Here is a 19,720-nt window from a genome sequence, read left to right on the forward strand (position 1 = left end):
GAATACTCTCAGCAAAAATAAAAAAGGATGAATTGCTAAAAACTCACCAAAACATGGATAAGTCTCAAAATCATTATGCTGACTGAGAAAAGTCCGAAACAAAAGAATATGATCCCAATTATATTAAGTTCTAAAACAGGCAAAACTAATCTACAGTGATAGAGATCAAAACAGGCTTTTTATCTTGGAGAGGTGGGGATGGGGACGGGAATTGACTGGGAAGAACATAAGAGAACTTTGTAGAGTAATAAAAATATATATATATATATATATATATTTTGACAGTGGGAGTTACATGGGTTTATTCAGCCGTTTGAACTTCTCAAACTGTACACTTTAGATCTGTTCATGTCTCTGTGGGTAAATTTACTTCAATTAAAAAAAAAAATCACCAATAGGGGAAAAAATAGCCACAAATTCAAAGATCGACAGTACTCGTTGTAATATAAGGTAAGTTCATAAAATACTTTACTTTGTAACACTCTGGAAGAGTATAGGGCAAATACCAGATGCCATGTTTTGTATTGGGCCTACTATTCAGGTGCTAATCAATGTGGAAGTAATAATTACGAGTATCTCACGGTCATTTTGTTGACCACTGCACTGCTATGGTTTAGCTATTGACCCTTTTTCCCACCAAAGAGTTGCTAACTAAATCCCCTGTACATTTTGAGAATGGATGTACATCTGGGCCTAAAAAATGTAATGTCCAAAGGGTCCTCTTAAGCTTGGGGTTCTTAGAACAGAAAGGATCTACGATCTTCTAATCTGATACCCAAGAGCCTGAGGCTCACAAAGGTCAGGACTGCCCGCAGTCACAGAGCTACTGAGAAACACAGCCTCCAAAATGCCCGTTTTTCCATGCTTTTCTCCTCACATCAACTTGGTGTAAACACCCACAGCTTCCCAATACAGCTTCCCAGTGGGCTACAAGACGTAGAGAAGCTGCAAAGAAATGCCTTCACAGTGGGCCCCCAGCACCTCTGAATCCGCATCTAGAAGGAGACTGACCCCCTGCAGCACTTCAAGGTGGTCCAATCTTAGGAGTGGCCCCAAGCATCCAACCATCCCTCTGGTCCTCCCAGAGCTATGGCAGGTAGTGCAAGGGTAAGGACTAACGACACGTACTCATCACTGGACAAACTCCACCTTCATCCCACAGCTGAGCTTTGGGTCCCAAGAGCACCTTGTGTGCTCTGAGGAATTCCAATTTTAGTCCATCTCTCTGCTTAGAAATGCAGATGTCTGTGTACCTGCAGGTGTGAGCATACATCGGTTTATAGGGGGCCATGGCTAGCCACGCAGATATTTCAAGAGCTGTGGAGGGTATGCACACGTTTCTGAGGACAACTCAGATGTTTATTTAGATCAGGTGGGCTGCCAGACAGTTAGGACCCAGCAAGAAGAACCCACACAGTGTCTTTTAAAGATTAATACATTGCCAATATTTAAAAATTGGCTGATTTCACATAAAATCCTAATTTCCAGCTTTTCTTAAATACCACTAGATCCAGGAGCACTGAATTCCTGCATTCCTGAGTGGTAATAAGAGTCCGGAGCTGGGGAGCTGCCGTTCCTCTGACAGAAAAGATGCATTCTCTAGTTTGCTACAGACCCGACAACCAAGTGCCACCCAGGTTGCTGCTCACCCCCCAAGCTTGCCCGATATGTTCTGGCCCCTTCTCTGTGGGCCAGGGCCTATTTCATTCATCCAGTTTTCCTGTCAGGCATCTAAGTGTACAGATCCCCAATGTACTTCGTATACCTCGTAGGTCAGTCTGGACTCTCTTAACCTCTTGTTCCCCACAGCACTTGGGGCTTCTGGAGACCGTTTCCTTCCCTGGCGTACTGTTCCACTTTGGAACGCGTCCCCAGAGACGACAGCCTGTAACTTTCCCTTTCTCTGCCCTGTCATCAGCCCAGCGGGCTTCTTTTCAACACCATTCAAAGCAGGCCCACCAATCACAGCTCAGAAGAATCCCCAAGGTAGCCAATGGCAGGACAGGCTGTCCTTAGACCAACAAGAAACCACGAGACATAGAGAAACTCATTACCATGCTAGAAAAATAAAGGTAAAAACCCAAGAGAACCTACTGCAACAAGACTTAGGAAAACATTTACTGAAAAGAGTCTTGATCAAGGCGCAGTGTGCTTACAGACTGCCTTTGATCCTTACCTGAACTTCCTCCGTCCGAGTAGAATCATTTGCCAACAGGGGCTCTCCGGTGGGAGCTTGAATGGTGACAGATTTTTCTGACCCTCTGCCATCTTTATTCCGGGGTGATTTGTGTCTCTCTCTATTTCTCTCCCTGAAAAAAAATGATCATCAGCTAGCACATTCATACTATGTGAATCACCTCTCACTGAAATATATTATACATTTCATTTTGAGTTAGGAAAATTCTACACACGCATATATATATACACACACAGACACACAGACACACACAGACACACACACACACAGACACACACAGACACACACACACACAGACACACAGACACACACACACACACACACACACACACACGGTGCCAACACCCATGGAAGCCACCCCCTGCAAGGAGTAAGCTAATTTTTACCTCCTACTTAGTATTTTCTTTCTGCCATTCCAAGACCCAAAACAAAGACTGTCACTCCTCCCTCAACAGTGGAGTTAAAAATAGATTTTTTCAAAGCCTAAAATTATGAATTTTAGAATTTCTATAGCTGAGGCACATTTTACTGTAAAATTACTGACTTGATTTGGTTATAATATGCCTAAATTTATTTTCTAGGGCTTTCTTGTGGGGACAACACTGCAAAATATTTACACTTTGGTCTGTCCAAAAAAATCTGGGACACATTGTCACCCTACACCTTTGGACAAGTTGAGAAGAAAGGAAATTCTAAACCAGTACAAAGAAGCATTTACTTCTCATTCCTACAAATTCAAACTGAAAGTCATTCCCACAGGTTCTGGATAAATTCAAAGGCACCCAGAGGAACAATAAAAGCCAGGACAAATGACACCAAGAGGTGCGTGTGTGCGTGTGTCTGTATTTTCAGGCTTCCTAAGGAAAGGAGGCTGCTGCCTCATTTTACTCCAGATGAACTTCCTGGGTGGTCTTCCAGGGTAACTGCGAGAGCACCCTGCCACGGGGTCAATCTTGAAATTACGAAAGGACTCAACCACTGTGCGAAGCTCGGAAGTCACAACCTAGCCATTAACCACCCATGGAAACTGGCACTCCTGTCCCCCAGCTGTGAACAGTCAGTCCAGGAGCCTGTCTGTCGGTGTCCCCTGTCTTAGAGACTGCCTTGACACCAGTCCTCCCTTCAAACACCTGCTCTCATTCCCAAGGCTCCCCCCACCCCCCCGGCAGGACAGAGCACTGCACACACAGGCTTTGGGGACAACAGTCAGATCTCAGTTCTGCCCCTATTAGATGTGTGACCTTGCACAAGTTATTCAACTTCTGAAAATCTCAGTTTCCTCTCTGTGAAATGGGGATAATGATAATACCACACAGATAATGTATGCAGAGCTTGGTACGGGGGCCTCGGAGGAGACATACAAGGAACTATTAACACACAGTCCAACTCCTTCCCTCCACAGCATGTCTCCTAATAACCTGCTACTTAGCCAACAAAATCACATGCAGTCTTCCTGTGGGCAAACTCCAACCTTATGAGCACCTCTCCAGGATAAGCATTGGTTAGTTTGTTCAAAGAGCAGGGAGGCATCCTCGATTCCAGAAACTTTCAGTTGAGAGCATCTCTAATTTCTAGAGCATCACTTATCATCCTGATCTATTGTTAAATTAGAGTGTAGAAATACATGTGTTCCGATCAACTTGGGTGTTTCAGTTTAACCAGGTAACTGAGGGGGCAGCAGAAAATCTGTTTACCTAGAGATGTATCTATCAATGCCAATCATTCCACTCCCCGCTCCAATTTAGAGAGCGCTTTATTAGGTGCTCTATGATATTAATTTCATTCGATCCGGACAATAACTGTATGAGGACAGGAGTCTTGTCGCCACTTTAGAGATGAAGAAACCAAGGCTCACGGAGGTTAACTGATTTGCCAAACTCGTAGTAAGTGGCAGAGCAGGATGTGACCCCAGGTCTGCTCCCACCACCTCGATTCACACCCGCAATGCTGCGCTGATCTGAAGAGCAACTGGGGAAGATCCGGCAGCATGAATATTCCTAATGCTCGTCCTGACACCCTCTAGCTGAACCGCTGGAGCTCTGAAATCTGCCTGTGGGGCTACCGTTAGCAGTCACAAATGCACTGTGAACTTGGGACAGCACAATGCAATGAGCCCAAAGCTCTGGGCTGCCAAAGACAATCACTTCAAAAGGTCCCAGTGTGAGAAACAATAAACAATTTGGGAGAGCCTTCCCAGGTGCCTGGTCCGTCTTTGGGATGATCTGTGTGGACGAAGTCTAGAACCCAATTCCCAGGGCCTCTGTCGGCCAGACCCAGGAGCCTCCTCTTCTATCTTGTGTCTCCATCACCCCCAACTGTTTCCCCAGCTATCAACTCTTTCTGTCACCAGCCAAGTCATGTGCTCCCCTAACCCCATCTATCTATTCATTAGTCCCATGGGTCAAATCCTGCGACAGCACAAATTCCGCTGGAAACCAAAATTCTTTCACTGAATGCCAAGCGCTGGAGCCCGAACACGGCCAAGGCAGAAAGCAGGTGGGGGACACACCCAGGGCTGGAAACTGCCTCGCCAGGGCCAGCCATCACTCTGACCCCTGGCCCACCCCACCTGGCTCTTAAAGGGCCCAACAGCATCCAAAGGAGACACGATAGCCTGAACCATTCCCTTGGTGACATCTGGTAAACCAGATAGGAGCCTATTATCTGATAACCCCGGGAAGGGAAGGTTTTCTCATCCCCCAGAGCCAGGAACCCAAAACCAGTGCTTCTCACACCTGAGTGTGCAGAGACACCACCTGGGGTGGGGATTTAAGTGCAGATTAGCTGGCCCCACTCCTAGGGAATTCTGGAAGGGAGACAACAGGAATCTGCATTTTTACCAGCACCCCAGGTGATCAGGATGCAGGTGGTCCAGGAAACTTTCCCCAAGGTTCTTCCACCCAAATGTTCCCAGGGAGAGGGTTGTGGTATTGAGTGCTTGGAGGTCTGGCTGTCTGTGAAATGCCTGTAAACAGCAGGGGCTCAATCACGGGAGCATTGTGCTCAGCCATACAATGTCGAGGTGTAGAGTAGCTTCTTCATTAAAATAGCATTAAGTGGATGAGGCTGGGGAGAAGGTTCAGGCCAGTGTGCATCAGGACTCAGCATCAGCATCAGCGTGCATCAGCCTTGTGCTGGTCCCTGTCCTCAAAGGAGCAAGACCTGTCACACAGCTTTTACAAAAATCACTGGTCATGAATTACTGCTCCAGGAAGGCGTCTGAGCCAGTACTAAATAGAGAAGTCCAACAAAAAAACTGCCATTCAGTGTTGTCCAGGGTGCAGAGCTCGGACCACAGGATGGCTGCTTCACTGCACAAGGATCCTGCCCACATATTCATCTCGACAGCTCCCAACACTGGGACTCCAAGCAAGTGCCAAGTGCACTCTGGGAGAGGGCTTCCCAGTGGTGAAGACAATCTGTTCATGGGATCTAAGAGTGGAAGCAGGAGACATGGTGGGGGTGGAGGTATGGCTATCAAACCACAAAAGGCCTGTTACAAACCCATGCACACTGGGGAGTGTTTCCAGCTCTGCCTGAGTGGTCGGGATCACTGGTGCCCCTGCCGGGCAGGCATGTCAGCCACAGGAACCGCTGTATCTTTACCTTGGAGTCCGTCTCCATGCGACATCTGCCCGTAAGGGTATAGATCAGTGTATCTGTGCTTGTGGGTGTGCAGGCGAGAGGGTGGGAAGAGCAAGCAGCAGCAGGCAGGAGGCCCAGGCACGTGTCTGTACCTGCTTGCGTGTGTGTGTGTGTGTGTGTGTGTGTGTGTGTGTGTGTGTGTGTAAACGCATCTATTTAGGCGATTCCAGAGCTGAGCCCTTGGGGGATGCTGTAAAACCCCCCGGTTCCAGCCAGAACCCCCATCAATTCCTGTTCCCTTCCCGCTACAGTCTGCATTTCCTGGGAAGACCATTTAGCTCTGTTTCTGTTGTTGGTCTATTTCTATTTGGGGAAAGCCGGCCCCACCAGTCACTCCTCCCTTTCCTTCTCTAGCACCACCCACTACCTGTCCCTGCCCTGCTGATGGCGGGGCTGTCTGGCTGCTTCCGCTGGCTCCGCACCGACCGGGTGGGAGGGCCGGGCACAGCGCAAACCGACTCTGAGGCCGCCTGGGAACACAAGCGCCAATTCTCTCCGCACTCTTTTGAGCATTTCAGCACATTAGTCACATGAGTCCCCCCCGCCCCCCATTCCCCCTACGGGATACCCCTGCTATTCTCCATCTAGCACAGCCCCGGGGGTGGGCGGCGGGGCGGGGGGGGGGAAGCTTGGGCTTCCAAAGGGCCAACAAGTCAGGCCCGAAGCCTGCTAAGGGTACTTGCTAGCCTCATAAGGTCAGGCAATCACACTGCCTCTCTGCACCTCCCATTTTATCACCTGCTGAATGGGGATACCACCTCCCCACAGCTCTAGGACTGCCGTGAGGATGGAGGCCAGGGACTGAGGGTCCTCGCAGGTGCCTGCCAAGTGTTCCTTAGCATCTCAGGCCACTGCTGTATGTGACACAAAGAACTGCTACTCCAGGCTCAAAAGGTAAGGTGAGGTCAGCTGAAGTCCGCACCATTTTCCCAGCAAGTTGACTAACTGGACACCCTCTGGAGAGAGCAGACATCACAAAACCAGACCGCTGACCTCTTTGTTGGAAAAAAGTCAGTTGTCATCTGTTTGGATCCCAGCCAGCCCCCCAAAGCTGATGACGGTGTCACTGGGCATATCAAATTTGGTGCACTTCATTATTCCTCTCTGGGTGAGAGGCCTGCTACAATTACCAAAAAGCAAGGTCCCTCCGCTTTCCTACTTTTCCATTCAAATTCCTGACAAACCCCTGAGCAGAACAGCCTTCATGGGGACCCCCTGGGGGTTACCATACCCTTGGCTGGGACTAGGGCCTGCTTATACACCGGTGAGGTGTATTCTTACCGCTTAATATTCTTTCTGCCCTGACACAGTACTCCCCGGCACGCACCATCCACAGACTGTAAGCTTTGCCCCGTAGTTCGTAGTTCGCTAACTTGCCTTAAAAGGCCCTCAGAGAATTCACCGCATGTGGGTGTTGTTTTTTCCTCAAGAACCCACGGAATCTCTGATGGCCATCCCTTCCACCCAAAGCTTTTCTGAGTAGGCATTCAGTAACACTCCTTGATTACTTTATTAAAAGGCTCAGCTTGTCCTATCATTTGCCAGGTACCTTCCACATGGGTCCAAGAAGGCGCTAAGAGTTCCGCACACCATTTTAATTGGGAATTATTCTCTTAAAGTCACCATAAGAACACTGCTGGATCAATTTCTGGGGGCCCCAAGAGGCCTGAGAAAAGAATGGAGCACAGCCCGGGGCCCTGACGTAGAATAGTCAGGACCCATGTGAGGCAGAGGAGACCAGAGATGGTTCCTCCTCAGAATCCTGTAATGCGTCATCCCTGATTCATCCCCAAGCACCAGCAGCACCCCAAATTCCTACTTCTGTCACTGCCGTGTGGAAAAGAGAAGCTTGGCACGCTGACAAGGGAATGGCTTTCTCCAACTGGATGATTCCAAATGGCTATTTCTGGTGTTTTAGAATGAATCTGATTATGTTCACCCGCTGGTTGAAATTTGTGATGAATCTTTGATCACCAGAGGGGTTCTGACTTTCCGGAGACCTGGGCTCTGCCGTGTCACCTGAGGCCTCCCTCAGCAGGCTTCTGTTCAGCATGCTGCCAGAAAGGCTGACCCAGGCTCCAAGAAGAGTTCTTTCACATCCTCTCCCCACATTTTTATGATTTTAAGACCAATACATGAAAATTTAGAAAATAATGGAGGTTTCAAAAACAAAAAACAAAAAACCCACCCATAATCTTAATAGTCCTATACTCAGAGACAGGACAGGCATGGCCAATGATGTTACCATTCATCTTCTCATAAAAATACAGAGCTATTATAAGGCACAAAGTTTTGACTCTTGTTTTTTATATCATGGCCTCATAAACATGATTTCTCAGGTTATTAAACAATCTATGTAAATGGTTGTTTTACATTCTTTTATTCTGTTCAGATTTTTAATTACAAGACACACCCTTGTGGAAGGCTGAACGGGTACAGAAAGATAAAGCAAAAACAAAAATTCCCATCAGTCAGCATCTCGTGTCTGGCCCCTTTCCTGTAGGTGACCACTGCGGGCAGCTCGGAGAATACCCTTCCAGACCTCTGGCTGCCTGTGTACACCCAGACGGGCTCACATAAATAAGTCAATTAGATCGACACATCTTATTGCTGCATTACAAAACAAAGTCCCGCTCTGCATTCAGCTACCCGTGTGAAGAACTGCTTGGTCAGGGAAACGCCACTTACAACCACCGTTCCCAGCCCTTGCGGGGCTGTGACCGCAGCTGGGCCTTTGGGCTGTGGCCAGTTGGGACCTTTGAATGTGGTGCTGAAATGCCACGGCCGTTAATAGCATTAATACAGTCACTGGTTAGTGACCTCTTACCTGTGGGCCGTGTTCAATGCTTTATATGCACAATCTTAGTGAATCCTCTCCACAGCCCTGTGAGACGGCTGTACCCATTTCACAGAGGAGGCGGCTAAGTAAGAGGCAGCACTACAACTTCACCAACCGGCTCCTTAACCTCTCCATCCATCCATTCCCTCGTTCCTTTACTCACCAAACATTCCACAGGTCTGGAGCACAGCAGGCTCTATGAATTACCAGTGCAGACCTGTGCGTGCTGCAGAGAGGAGGGGACTCTGGCCCCCATCGCCCCGGATGGCGGGTTTTCATTACCCAGGCTTGTTCACTGGGAAAACTCGTCAGAGAGAAATATGGCACTGGGCCAACCCCACCACCTAGTGTATAAACCTCAGGGCAAACGCCTAATGGGTAATGAGTCAGCAACTTTAGGTAAAAAGCAGCAAATCAACACTTTTTTTTTAAACTTTCATTTACATTCTTGGTAAAGCTTTGGGAGAACTGTCATCCATGAGAAGTATTTAGAAATGACAAATATTTCCACTGCAGGGAGAAACTTTAATTTAAAATCAATTGTGAGAAATTAAGGTCATCGACTGCGATGGCAGCTATAAAATGTAAACTGGTGGTATAGTTACTCCCAGCGCTTGTTAAATGCTCTTAAAGCCCGGCTTCTCCTGCGCCTGTGGACCAATCCTCCAGCATCCACAGCCCCGCAACCCGGCTTTACTACTTGAAAAGTGAGTCGAGAAAGCTGGACCGACCTGCGAGTTTCCCCCAAAAGGAAATGTGGGACAATCAAGAGCTTACATACCCTTGTCTGTGAGATTTTTTCGAATGACTCGAATAGTAAGAATATCCAGAATATGTGGATTCGGTATCCATAGCACTGGGGAGCTTGCTCTTGAGAAGTAGCAGCACTGTTTCTCCTCAGAGGTAGAGAATTTCCACCCACTAGACTCCTGAAGCCACAAAGGGTCTGGAGATCCAGGAGCCACTCTTCGACGGGAACAAATTCTAGGAAATGCAGGCAGAAAAAAAAAAAAGATCATCAACTTTCAAAGGCAACCCAAAGATTCTAAAAGATAAATGACAGTAGCCACCTCCCCTCTGGGGTCTCTGTTACAGAACAAGTGAGCAGGGAAGGAGCGTCTGAATGCTAAATGCTTCCCCAGGTGTCCGGGAGGGCGACAGGGAGGTGCTGGGCAGGCTAAACCCCTACCACAGCGGCCGGGCCTACCAGACGTGGGAGAGACCTGGCCCCTGGCCATTTCCCGGACACAGCCCCGCTGCATGGGTCCAGGCTGGAGGAAGTGGCTTCCCACCCGACAGCCCACACAGTGCCCAGCCCCCACCGCCAGTTTGCCCGTTACAAGAACAATACCCAGGCAAGCAGTTTGTAAGGGATTTTGCTCATAGTTTCCGAAAGACAATTAAAAAAAAAAAAAGTTCTCTATCTCTTTAAACCAGGAATCCAAAGTCCTGAGAATTTCTCTTAGGGAACTAATTTTTTTTTTTTTTTTAAGAAAAACTATTATCGCATTGTTTACAGCAGGAGAAAGCGTGAAATAACCTAAATGCCCCCAAAGCGGTGGACTAGGTAAGGAAAACACGATTCCTCCGCCCAGAGAGATATCATAGAGCTGTTTAAAATAATCAGGAAGAACGGAAAGTTTTACAACATAATGGTAAATTTAAAAAGCAGACTACAGGACTGTAGATACACCCTGATCCTATAGTTATAATCATATAAAAGGCTTATGTAAACACAGCGATTAAGAGGGAACAACAGAAAAGGAAGGGAAGCAGGTGATTTATTCTTTGCAGGATCCTGGGTCTTTCCCCCACATTTCCATTAGATGTTGCTTTGCAATAAAAATAAACTGGAAACACTTCCAAGTACTTTCCTGAGGCCCACGTGCTAAAAAACCCTTTACTTCTAAAGGCCTGAGAAGCACAAGTTTGTCTCTCCCGGCATCCTGCACCCCAGTGCTGGTCTCCGCCCATCAGGGCTCCTCCTTCCAGTGTCCCCCCTCCTCCCCTGGGGGCTGAAACTGCAAACAGAGCCAGTGACATAAGTGTGAAAGGAGAACAAAGGAGCTGCAAATGCCACAGCCCTACCCCTCCTGGGAGGGGGCCAAGGCTCCCTGAACCTCCACTGCAGCAACCTGCAGGCCTGGAGCCAATCTCCTGGTCACCTCCACGCACCAACACAGCTCCCGGCCTCAAATACGGCTTAAGAGGCCTTTGCCCTTAGCGTTCATTCTGCCTGGAAGTGAGGTGCAGTCATTTCCAGGCGCTGTGACCACGGGGGCTAGCCTCCCTTGTCCTGGGTGTCATGACTCATGGTTCCATTCCTCCTCTGCCACCAAGGGCCCCAGGCGAGCAGTGGGGTCTAGCCAGAACGCTTCGCCGTCTGATACAACCCAGGAGAAGGCACTTGCCTTCTGCAGCCTCAGACTCCTCATCTGTCAAACTGGGATAAATCACAGGGTTGATCTGAGAAGGGAAACACAGACAGGATCTGGAGCTGCGTTCCAATCCCCGGCTTTCCCCACATATTTGGTTATGTAACCTTGGTCAAATTACTAGTGCTCAGAAAACCTGCGCTGTAAAGTGTGAGTCCCAGAGCTGCTGGGAGAAACAAGGGGGCTCCGGCTGCAGGCGAGCCCAGCCCAGGTGGCAGGGGCAGCGGGTAAGTGAGAGTTGTGGCTACAGGACTCCCCGTTCAGGCTCTGAAAGCTGATGTCCCTCCTCCTCTTTCTCAGCAAGAGGAAACCTTGGACAGGAGCAGGGCAGAGCTGGGGCCCCACTGGCCCTGCTCCTGCAGCCCATCTGCAGACAGCACGGGGCGTACGTCAGCCCCTGGGGATGCTCACTAGCCGTGCAACCGAGCAAGGCAGTTTCCCACCTGGAAAATTGCAAATGAGGCCCCTAGTCTGTGGGCTGACTGTGCAAACCAACGTGGTGGCGTTTTTTCAGAATGCTGAGTTTTGCTCCTGGACCACTTCCACTTTCCTAGAAGACTGCAAGAGCCACTCATCCTCTTTGCTCCCGACTCCGCCCCCCACCGCTTTCAACCAGCAATTTCAGCAAGTTGCCAGCGCCCTCGATTCTCATCTCCTTTCTGCTCTGGGCTTTGCTGCTTGTTCATCTGTTTTGTACCTGGCTGACACCTACATCAGGAGGTGAGCCAAGATCCCCAGGCCTGCCCAGCATGAGCCTCTTTCCCTAAAGGCCCTTGGCCCGGCTCTCCCATCATCCCCCTTCCCGTCCCCACTTCCAGCTAATTCTGGCTAAATGCTGCTGGGGTGTCTCAGAGGCAGATGACCCAGGCCCTGCAGACCTGGGCTGGTGCTATTCATGCTTCCTGGTTGCGACATTGCTGAGCCACTGTTGCCCCGCCCCCCATAAAATGAGGCCATTTAACATGAGCTCTTCCTAGGTCAGTGAGAGCAATAAACCAGGCCCCCTACGTAAGGCACATGGTAACCCAGGCTCCATTCCCCTTCCCCCTCTGCAAGAGGACATCATTCCAAGTCCTCATTAAAATCTCTGGCCATCCATTAAAACAACCCCAGGCACGTCCCTCAAAGGAAATCATGGGCTCCCAAGTGCCCTCGGGGTAAAGGCTTTACCTAACTCTACCAGCACCCAGGTGCGGGTTCTCCCACAAGTCCTACCTTGTACTCCTCAAAGGGGTGGTCTGTATATGCTGCCATCCCCTCCCTCTCAACGGTCACCCCAATTCTCCTCTCTCAACACTCCACTGAAACAGCTCTAAGTGGGCCAAATCCAAAGGTCACATCCTCGTCCTCCTTTCCCTAGACCTTCTGATCCCATTTCTGCATTCATCTCTCTCTGTATTTAGCAAGCAGCCCAAAGGAGAGCATGCTAAGCAATGCTGGGACACAGCAATGACAAGGGAACGCACACGGCGCCCGGTCTTCCCAGAGCTTTCTGCTGCCGGCCATCCTCTATAGACAGGACAGCGCTGATGCTACCACGTCTCCGACACTCCCTCCCTCTCCCCCATCAAGTTATCCCTTAAGGTTCCAAACTCGCCTGTTGTTTCTTCTCCATCCCATCCATGGATTTACTCCAGCATAAGCTCCTTGGAGACGGGAGCTACCGTTTACCTACCGTAGGATACTCTGCACGTAATAGGTACTCGATAAATACTCAAAGAACAAATCCCCAGTGCGCATCTCCCACCCAGCTGCCTCTTGTTCCCCCTGGGATTATCAACATCCCCACGAGTGCTTTCTGGAGCCCTGGACTATCTTTCCAATGTCCTCTGCCAGGGGGGTATAGTCATCCCATCAAACCTGTCCACCCAGCCCTGTGCCATTTCTGATTCTCTCTCTCTCTCCCGTGATTCCCACACATCCCACTGTCACTAAGTGCCATCTGTCCTCAGGGGCCTCCCCTCACTCTCCTGGTGCTCAGCCACCCACCTCCCCCAGGCTTCCTGGACAGAGGGCTAACCTATTACAAAGCCTGCAGGTTTCCCCATGGAATCCGGTCTCTGGTCTAGGCTGAGCTCAGGCTCCTTCCCCAAGTCATGCTGTCAACTCCTGTCCCGGATCTGAGGAAGGATTCAGCATGAGCAACAGGAAGCAAACTGGCAAAATCCAGAGCGGGCTCATTTTAAGGGCCAATGAAAGAGCGTGGATATAGTTAACAGAAGCACCCATCGTGGAGCTTATCACTGCACTGATATGTTTACGAGATAGTTGGCTCGTATGCACAAGAAATTAGCAGAACTCAAATAAGGTCAGAGGGATGCCTTATCAGGAAGATAATAAACTAGTGAAAAGGAATCAGGTTCCCCTGGGTGATAAACAGGTTGGTGCACTGGCCGGAACAGGACAGTCATATAAAGGTGTAAATATGGATCCTGGAATCTGGAACTCGCCCTCTCTCATCCTGACCCTGGAGATGACCCACACTGGGCAGCTGGGCAGCTTCCAGGGTGATCTTCCATATCACAATGTGGATGTCACTTCTCTGCTTACCCTTCCGTGGTGTCCCACTACAGTTGGAATAAAACACAAAATCCTCCATTTGGCCCACAGGGCCCTGCCCACCCGGCCAACTGTACTCTCCTTCTCAGGTGCCAGGCCCTTCGAGGCAGCGGGCTCTTCGTAGCCTCAGAGCCTTGGCAGAGCCCAGTATAACGACTATCCTGTCCACATGCCCTCTTTAGTCCAACTCCTACCCATCCCTCTCAACTAAATCCTGCTTCTTTCAAGAGGCCCTTCCGGATCCTCCAGTCTAGGGGAGGCCCCTTCACAGCACCCCATACTCTTCCTTTAGAGCACAATTTCCAATTCCACAGGGGCGTGATGACTTCACGTCTGGCTCCCAGAGGGCAGGGACCACGTTCAGTGCGGTCCGTCCGGCTCCTAGAATGTAACAGGCACCCAATAAACGTGGGCCAAGGAAGGGGTTCTGTGGCAGACCTCAGGCTGTGGAGGGCACAGATCCGCTGGGGAGGGAACCTTAGAGGCTGCCCATCTTCCATTCTCAGTTCGCCAGGGGAGGACAGCAACGCAGAGATGAGGTTAGCAGCGATGTGAGAACCACCGGCTTTTGGCTCACACAACAGTCTCGCTCAGCAGCGAAGTGTCTATTCCAGACACACTAAAAGTCAGCAGCAGTCTCAGTTCAGCTGCTGCCCAGGGCACCCTGCCCAGCCGCCTCCCCTTGCCTTCCTGCCATTCGCCCCTGCAGCACCTGGTGTCTCAGCAGCCACAGGCCCTGCTTGGGGGGAAGCTGGGGACAAACGCCAGGATGGGGCCGGAGCTGGTCAATTCACATCTCCTGAAGGCCAGGAGGGCAGTGCTGAGACAGGTGCGCTTTTGCCTGCGCGGCAGCATCTTCAATTCTGGGAGCCCCAGGCAAAAAGGTCAGAGAGAACCCCTTCACCCTGCTTTCTTAAAGCGAAGATCAGTGGCCTCAAAGAGAATCTTTCCCCAAAGTTAAGTTCACCCACATAAAACAGACCTGACTACTACTTAAAAGAAAAACACAGTGTTCGGAAAATCACATGAGGGAAATAACATGTTACGGTAATGACAGTGGTAAACATTAAGCTAACCTTGACGAAAAGAAAATTATAAAAGCATCAACGGCTCTGCCGACAGCTATTAAGTAATTAAGGGAACTCTGGTTTGGAAGGTAGAAAGTTATCTCGCGAGGGGTAGAGAGAGAGACGCACACTGCATTTAAAGAGCCGTTCGTTCTGCTCCTTCCGCACTGGAGGTATTTCCAAGGGAAAGAAGTTTCTGGTACACTCGTGCTTATGCGGACTGCGCATGTTACTGTTTATCACACATATGATGCTAAAGGGTTTACTCCATTAATTATTTTTTCCCCACTAATTATTATCTTTATTATGTGTTACAGTGGACATTTTTCTCCAGGTACCCCTTTTCGGTTACGTGGCACTCAAGGGGAACATGTAAACTGAAATAATTCTGTTCAAGGTCAGCTCTTCTTGGACGGAGGAGAAGCAATGAACACAAGTTCTGGAGTTAATGCTGTCACCCTTCAAATCCTGGCTCTGGTACGTATCAGCTATATAACCCCAGATCAAGTTACTTAACCTTGCCGTGCCGTCTCCCTAACTCTTAACAACAGAATTACATTTTCCTTACCAGCTCATGGTGGGTATCAAATGAGAGAACTCACAGTCATTTAGAACAGTGCCTCGCACACAGAAGGCACAATGGTTAGGCATTATTATTTATCAGTAAAGTAAAATTCCTCCAGTTAGGAAGACTATCTTGGTATGGCACAACACCTCCGTATCCCTTGCATTACACTTAACATACATTGTTTGCTCAGTGCTACTCTACCCTGAATGAATACCATTAACTGTAGGTAATCTAGTGATTTCCATTCTGTTCCTTGGGCCTCCTTTTACTAGTCCCAGGTTGGAAGTGAGTATCAGACAGACCAGAAAAAAAAACTGTTTTATTGCATTTATTTGGAGGACCTTGGGGTAATAAGGGAGGGTGGGAAGAAGGATGGCAAGCTTTGCAAAACATTTTGCGGAACTTGTGGTCTAGAAACCATAAATCATCATCCAGGTTGGTCACTATGTGGGGATCAGAGGGCTTGTGGCATTTGTGACAAACCCAATGATACTTGCATTACAACAGACCTCTTATAAGTGAATGATCCTGGGCCGCTGTACACAAGCAAATAAAATGTCAACCTCATTTTACCTGTTTTGCCAATGATTTCAACTCGCCTTCCTAGAATAACTGCTCTTGGCTCCAGTCCCTAATTACCTCTGAAACACCCCCCAGCAGCTGGGTATAGATTTCTGAAGAGCTGTGAATGGTTAACGTGTCTGGGGTTCTGTGATGTAGATCTGTTTTCAAGTGACCCCCTTATCCCCTGCTAGATTTTTAAGCTTCAAAAAATCGATTTTACGAGTACTACCTCCTCTGTAAATCCCATGGTGCCAAGTCCAATGATCGCTGCCCAATAAATGGGATTCAGAAAGACCCTGATGGGGAGAGCAGCACGCACCTTTTCATCAGGCTTCAGGCGAGACCAAAGCCACTAGCAAAAACACGGTCCAGCCCCAAGTCCACTTAAACCTGTCTTGTCCACCTTCTGGAAAATGGCACAGCACGATGCCCACATCACATGCCCGTACACAGCTAGTCCCCTAGCCACAGCTAATTCACTTTAAGAGAGAGAGCATGGCACTAATAATAAAACAGACTACAGTTCATCGTGTGCTTCCTATGTGTTGTGGGCTGTTTAAATCATTTGCATGTAATAGCTCACTTCATCCTCAGAACAAGCCATATAAGGGATAACAAGTATTCATGTCAAGTTACAGTTAAGGAAAGCAAGGTCACAATAAGTGAAGGAGCCAGGGCTTGAACTATGGAAAATGGAGAGCAATATAGCAATTACCAGAACTGTTTATTTACACACCGGAGGGGAGGCAACAATCACAAATTGTCCCAAACCACATGTAACCCACAAAGAATTTTGCAATTTCACCTCCTGCTCACAGGTTCAGTGGCCCAAGCATTGTGGGGAGTCTGGGAGAAAAGAATCTGAAACAGTTGTAGGGAGTTCTCAGCCCAAAGGTAGACACTGCCTGTTAAAATACAATGTGATAAGCATGCATGTGATGCGAGGTCTGGGGTAACAGGGTGTGTGTTTGCGTGTGTTAGGGGGATGGAGGAAAGAACACCTTTCTCACTCAACACCTGTTTATTCTTCAGTGGACTGGGGTGACACGGAATTGGGGCTTGTATGGAAACTTTCCTTTATGGTTCTGTCCTGTTGCTCAAACACCTAAGACAATAAAAATGTCCTGCATGGCAAGCTGTCCTTACAAATATGCCATTCTCAAAATTCTTCTCCCATTTTACTTACAAATTAAGTCGCAACCAAGTCACATTGCCAAGGCTGTAACAGTGAAAACTTCACACTCGATGTTTCACTAATTACCTTGAGAGACACCAATGTTTGGGAATGCTAAATGCCCATGGGTAGGTGAAGAGCGTTATTTCTCTGAACTGCAGAATAACACAGTTTCCTCCCAGAAATCAAAGCCCCAGCTATATCACACTAATTTAATTCAACTCTAAAAACTCTAATTAGTGGTTACATAAAATGACTAATTACTTATCCCTGGTTTTAGACAGTTTCTGCCATGTCACTTAAAAGGCCTAGGAGCTGTGTACTCAAACAACCCACCCCCAGGAAGAAGAATGCTAATTAGCATTGTTGATGGGTGACACAAGCTATAATATTTTCCAGCAACTCTATAAAATTTATAAACATATCAGGGAAAATGCCAGATTCTTTACAGCTTGCTAGCTTTTGGCATAAAGGTCTAATAATACATGCATTTCCAACCACAGCCCGGTCTAAGGGTTTAACAAAATGCACGCGCCAGCCACACAATCATCACAATAAAGCGCTCTGACATCTCTTAACGAGGAGCTAAACGGGCTCACAACACCTTCTCGGCTGGGCCATTATACCTGGTTTCAAGATGTGAAAACCGAGCAAGAGATTTCTCAGCTCCGAGGCTCAGCAGCTCATCTCCGGGCCGCCAGGCCACGGCTCCGCCCCACGCCTGCCTCCACCGGCGACGCGTTTAAATTTTTATAAAGCTTCACACTTCTCTGGGCGCGTTGCTTGGGACAGTTCAAAGACTGCAGGAGGAAATGAGATCCTGCCCGTGGCGAAGGCTGCCCCGGCGCGGTGATTTCCTCCAACTGGGACACCTCGGGCAGAGACTTGCCGGCCGCCTTCTGCTCCACCCCGGCGTTTTTTGAAAGTAAACTCCTACCTGCCTGTTGCGCTCTCCCGGGCGCAACCGGACTCTCCCCCGCCAGGCCTGCGGGGCCGGCTCAATTTTGTAAGCGAGGTGTGAACACAGGCCGGCTCTGTGTCGGTTTCTGGCCCAGGGCCGGGCGGCTCCGGGGGCTGGCGGTTACCGGGTCGAGCCCCGCAGTGGGGTGGGAACCGCGGTGCGCGCCCGGTTCCCGGGGAGCAGAGGGCGGCCCGGCCCCCGCCCGCAGGGCCGGTAGGGCCACCCGGGTGCCCCGGGAACGTTGGCCACTCCCCGCCGGCCGGCCGGAACGCGCACCCCGGGGCGCACCCCAAAGTGCGGCCAGGGCAGAAGGCGGCGTCCGAGGCGTGGGGAGGGAGTGCCCGGGTAGTGGGGCGCAGCAGCGAACGCGGGGCAGGGGCCGGGGCAAGAGGGGCGCACCTCGCGGGCTTGGGAGAGGAGTGGGATCCCGGGAGGCACGATCGGGGTGCGGTGCGTAGGCGGGGAGCAGGCTCCGGGCTGGAGGTGAGGAGGGCGGGGACCCGGGGTCCCAGTCCGGGGTGGGGGCGCGGGGGCTCCGCTGCGGGGGCGTCTCTCCGCGGTAGGTATGCGCCCGGCCTCTCGCGGGACTCACCTCTGCGCCGGCCGTGCGGGCTCCGCGGCCCGCGCTCTCGGCTCACAGCGGCCCCGGCTCTGCGGCCTGCGCTGGGCTCCCTCAGAGGCAGAGCCCCGCCGCCGCCGCCGCCGCTGCACTGCCGCTTTCCGCTTCCTGTCCCGGCGCCGCCCCGCAGCCCGAGCCCAGCCCTGCGAGCCCGGCGCGGCCGCGAGCCAAGAGCAGCGAGCGCGGCCGGCCCCGCCGCGGGCCCGGCCCACCTGCAGCGGAGGGCGGGGCCGGCCGGCGTCTCCCCGCCCCCCTCCGCCCCCCCCCGCCCCCCGTCTCTCCACACCCACGGCACGCTCACAGTCACACACGCTCGTGCACACTCATGCACACACAGACCCCAGGGACTGACCTCGCACACACACACACACACACACTCATTCACACATAGTTAACACATAGCCCGGATTGACCCCGCCCTGCCCCCCAACATACTTGCACCCTCAAGCGCGCGCGCGCACACACACACACGCACATACACACATTCACAATCATACACAAAATCCAAGCCTGTTTGCTCTCACTGGAGACCCACATACATTCATACAGCCCACGGACTAACCTCCCTCCACACACACACACACACACACACTCATATACACACATTCCAAGACCTGAACTACAAATATCCATATACACCCACGCCTCAACCAATGTACATTACTCACATTTAAATTCACAAACAGCCCGGAAAATGACCCCACAAATAACCACACACACCCAGACCCCCACAGCCAACCCTCTCCTAGTCCTCCTCTAACAGAGCCATCACTACCGCCGCCCACCCCCCCACCCCGTTTTTCTGGAAACTGCTGGAAGAGCACACCTCTGAAGGCGGGCAGGTAGCCCCAGGTTTCGGTCCTGATTTAACCAGGTCGGCTTCCATCTCTGAGTCTCTGTTTCCCTGTCCAAAAGGTGAGAGGATGAGAATGGCAACCTTGCAGGATGGTGGTGAAGATTATGGACAGTGGCTGGTGCCCAATAGGCACTGAACAGTTGTCAACTGTTTCTCTGAATATTTGCATGCTTCTTACTTAGTTGTGTTGTGTGGGTAGGGTTAGGGATCTCTGTGGAGAGTCTGGAATCTGGCTG

The 19,720-nt window shown here is 50.3% G+C and overlaps 1 protein-coding gene across 1 annotated transcript in view; it reads right to left on the minus strand.

Annotated features, from left to right (window-relative positions):
• Positions 1–18,723, minus strand: part of VANGL1 (VANGL planar cell polarity protein 1) — a 51,557-nt gene extending 32,834 nt beyond the window's left edge. The window contains exons 1-3 of the mRNA XM_032420844.1: positions 18,602–18,723; positions 9,463–9,665; positions 2,177–2,309 (exon numbers count right to left, since the gene is read on the minus strand). Coding sequence (XP_032276735.1) covers positions 2,177–2,309; positions 9,463–9,533 — 204 coding nt within the window. The 5' untranslated portion in view covers positions 9,534–9,665; positions 18,602–18,723. The remainder of the gene's footprint in view (positions 1–2,176; positions 2,310–9,462; positions 9,666–18,601) is intronic.
• Positions 18,724–19,720: the final 997 nt, after the last annotated feature.

The sequence above is a fragment of the Phoca vitulina genome, unplaced genomic scaffold (genome assembly GCF_004348235.1).
Source record: "Phoca vitulina isolate PV1807 unplaced genomic scaffold, GSC_HSeal_1.0 scaffold2, whole genome shotgun sequence".
Taxonomy (NCBI): Eukaryota; Metazoa; Chordata; class Mammalia; order Carnivora; family Phocidae; genus Phoca; species Phoca vitulina.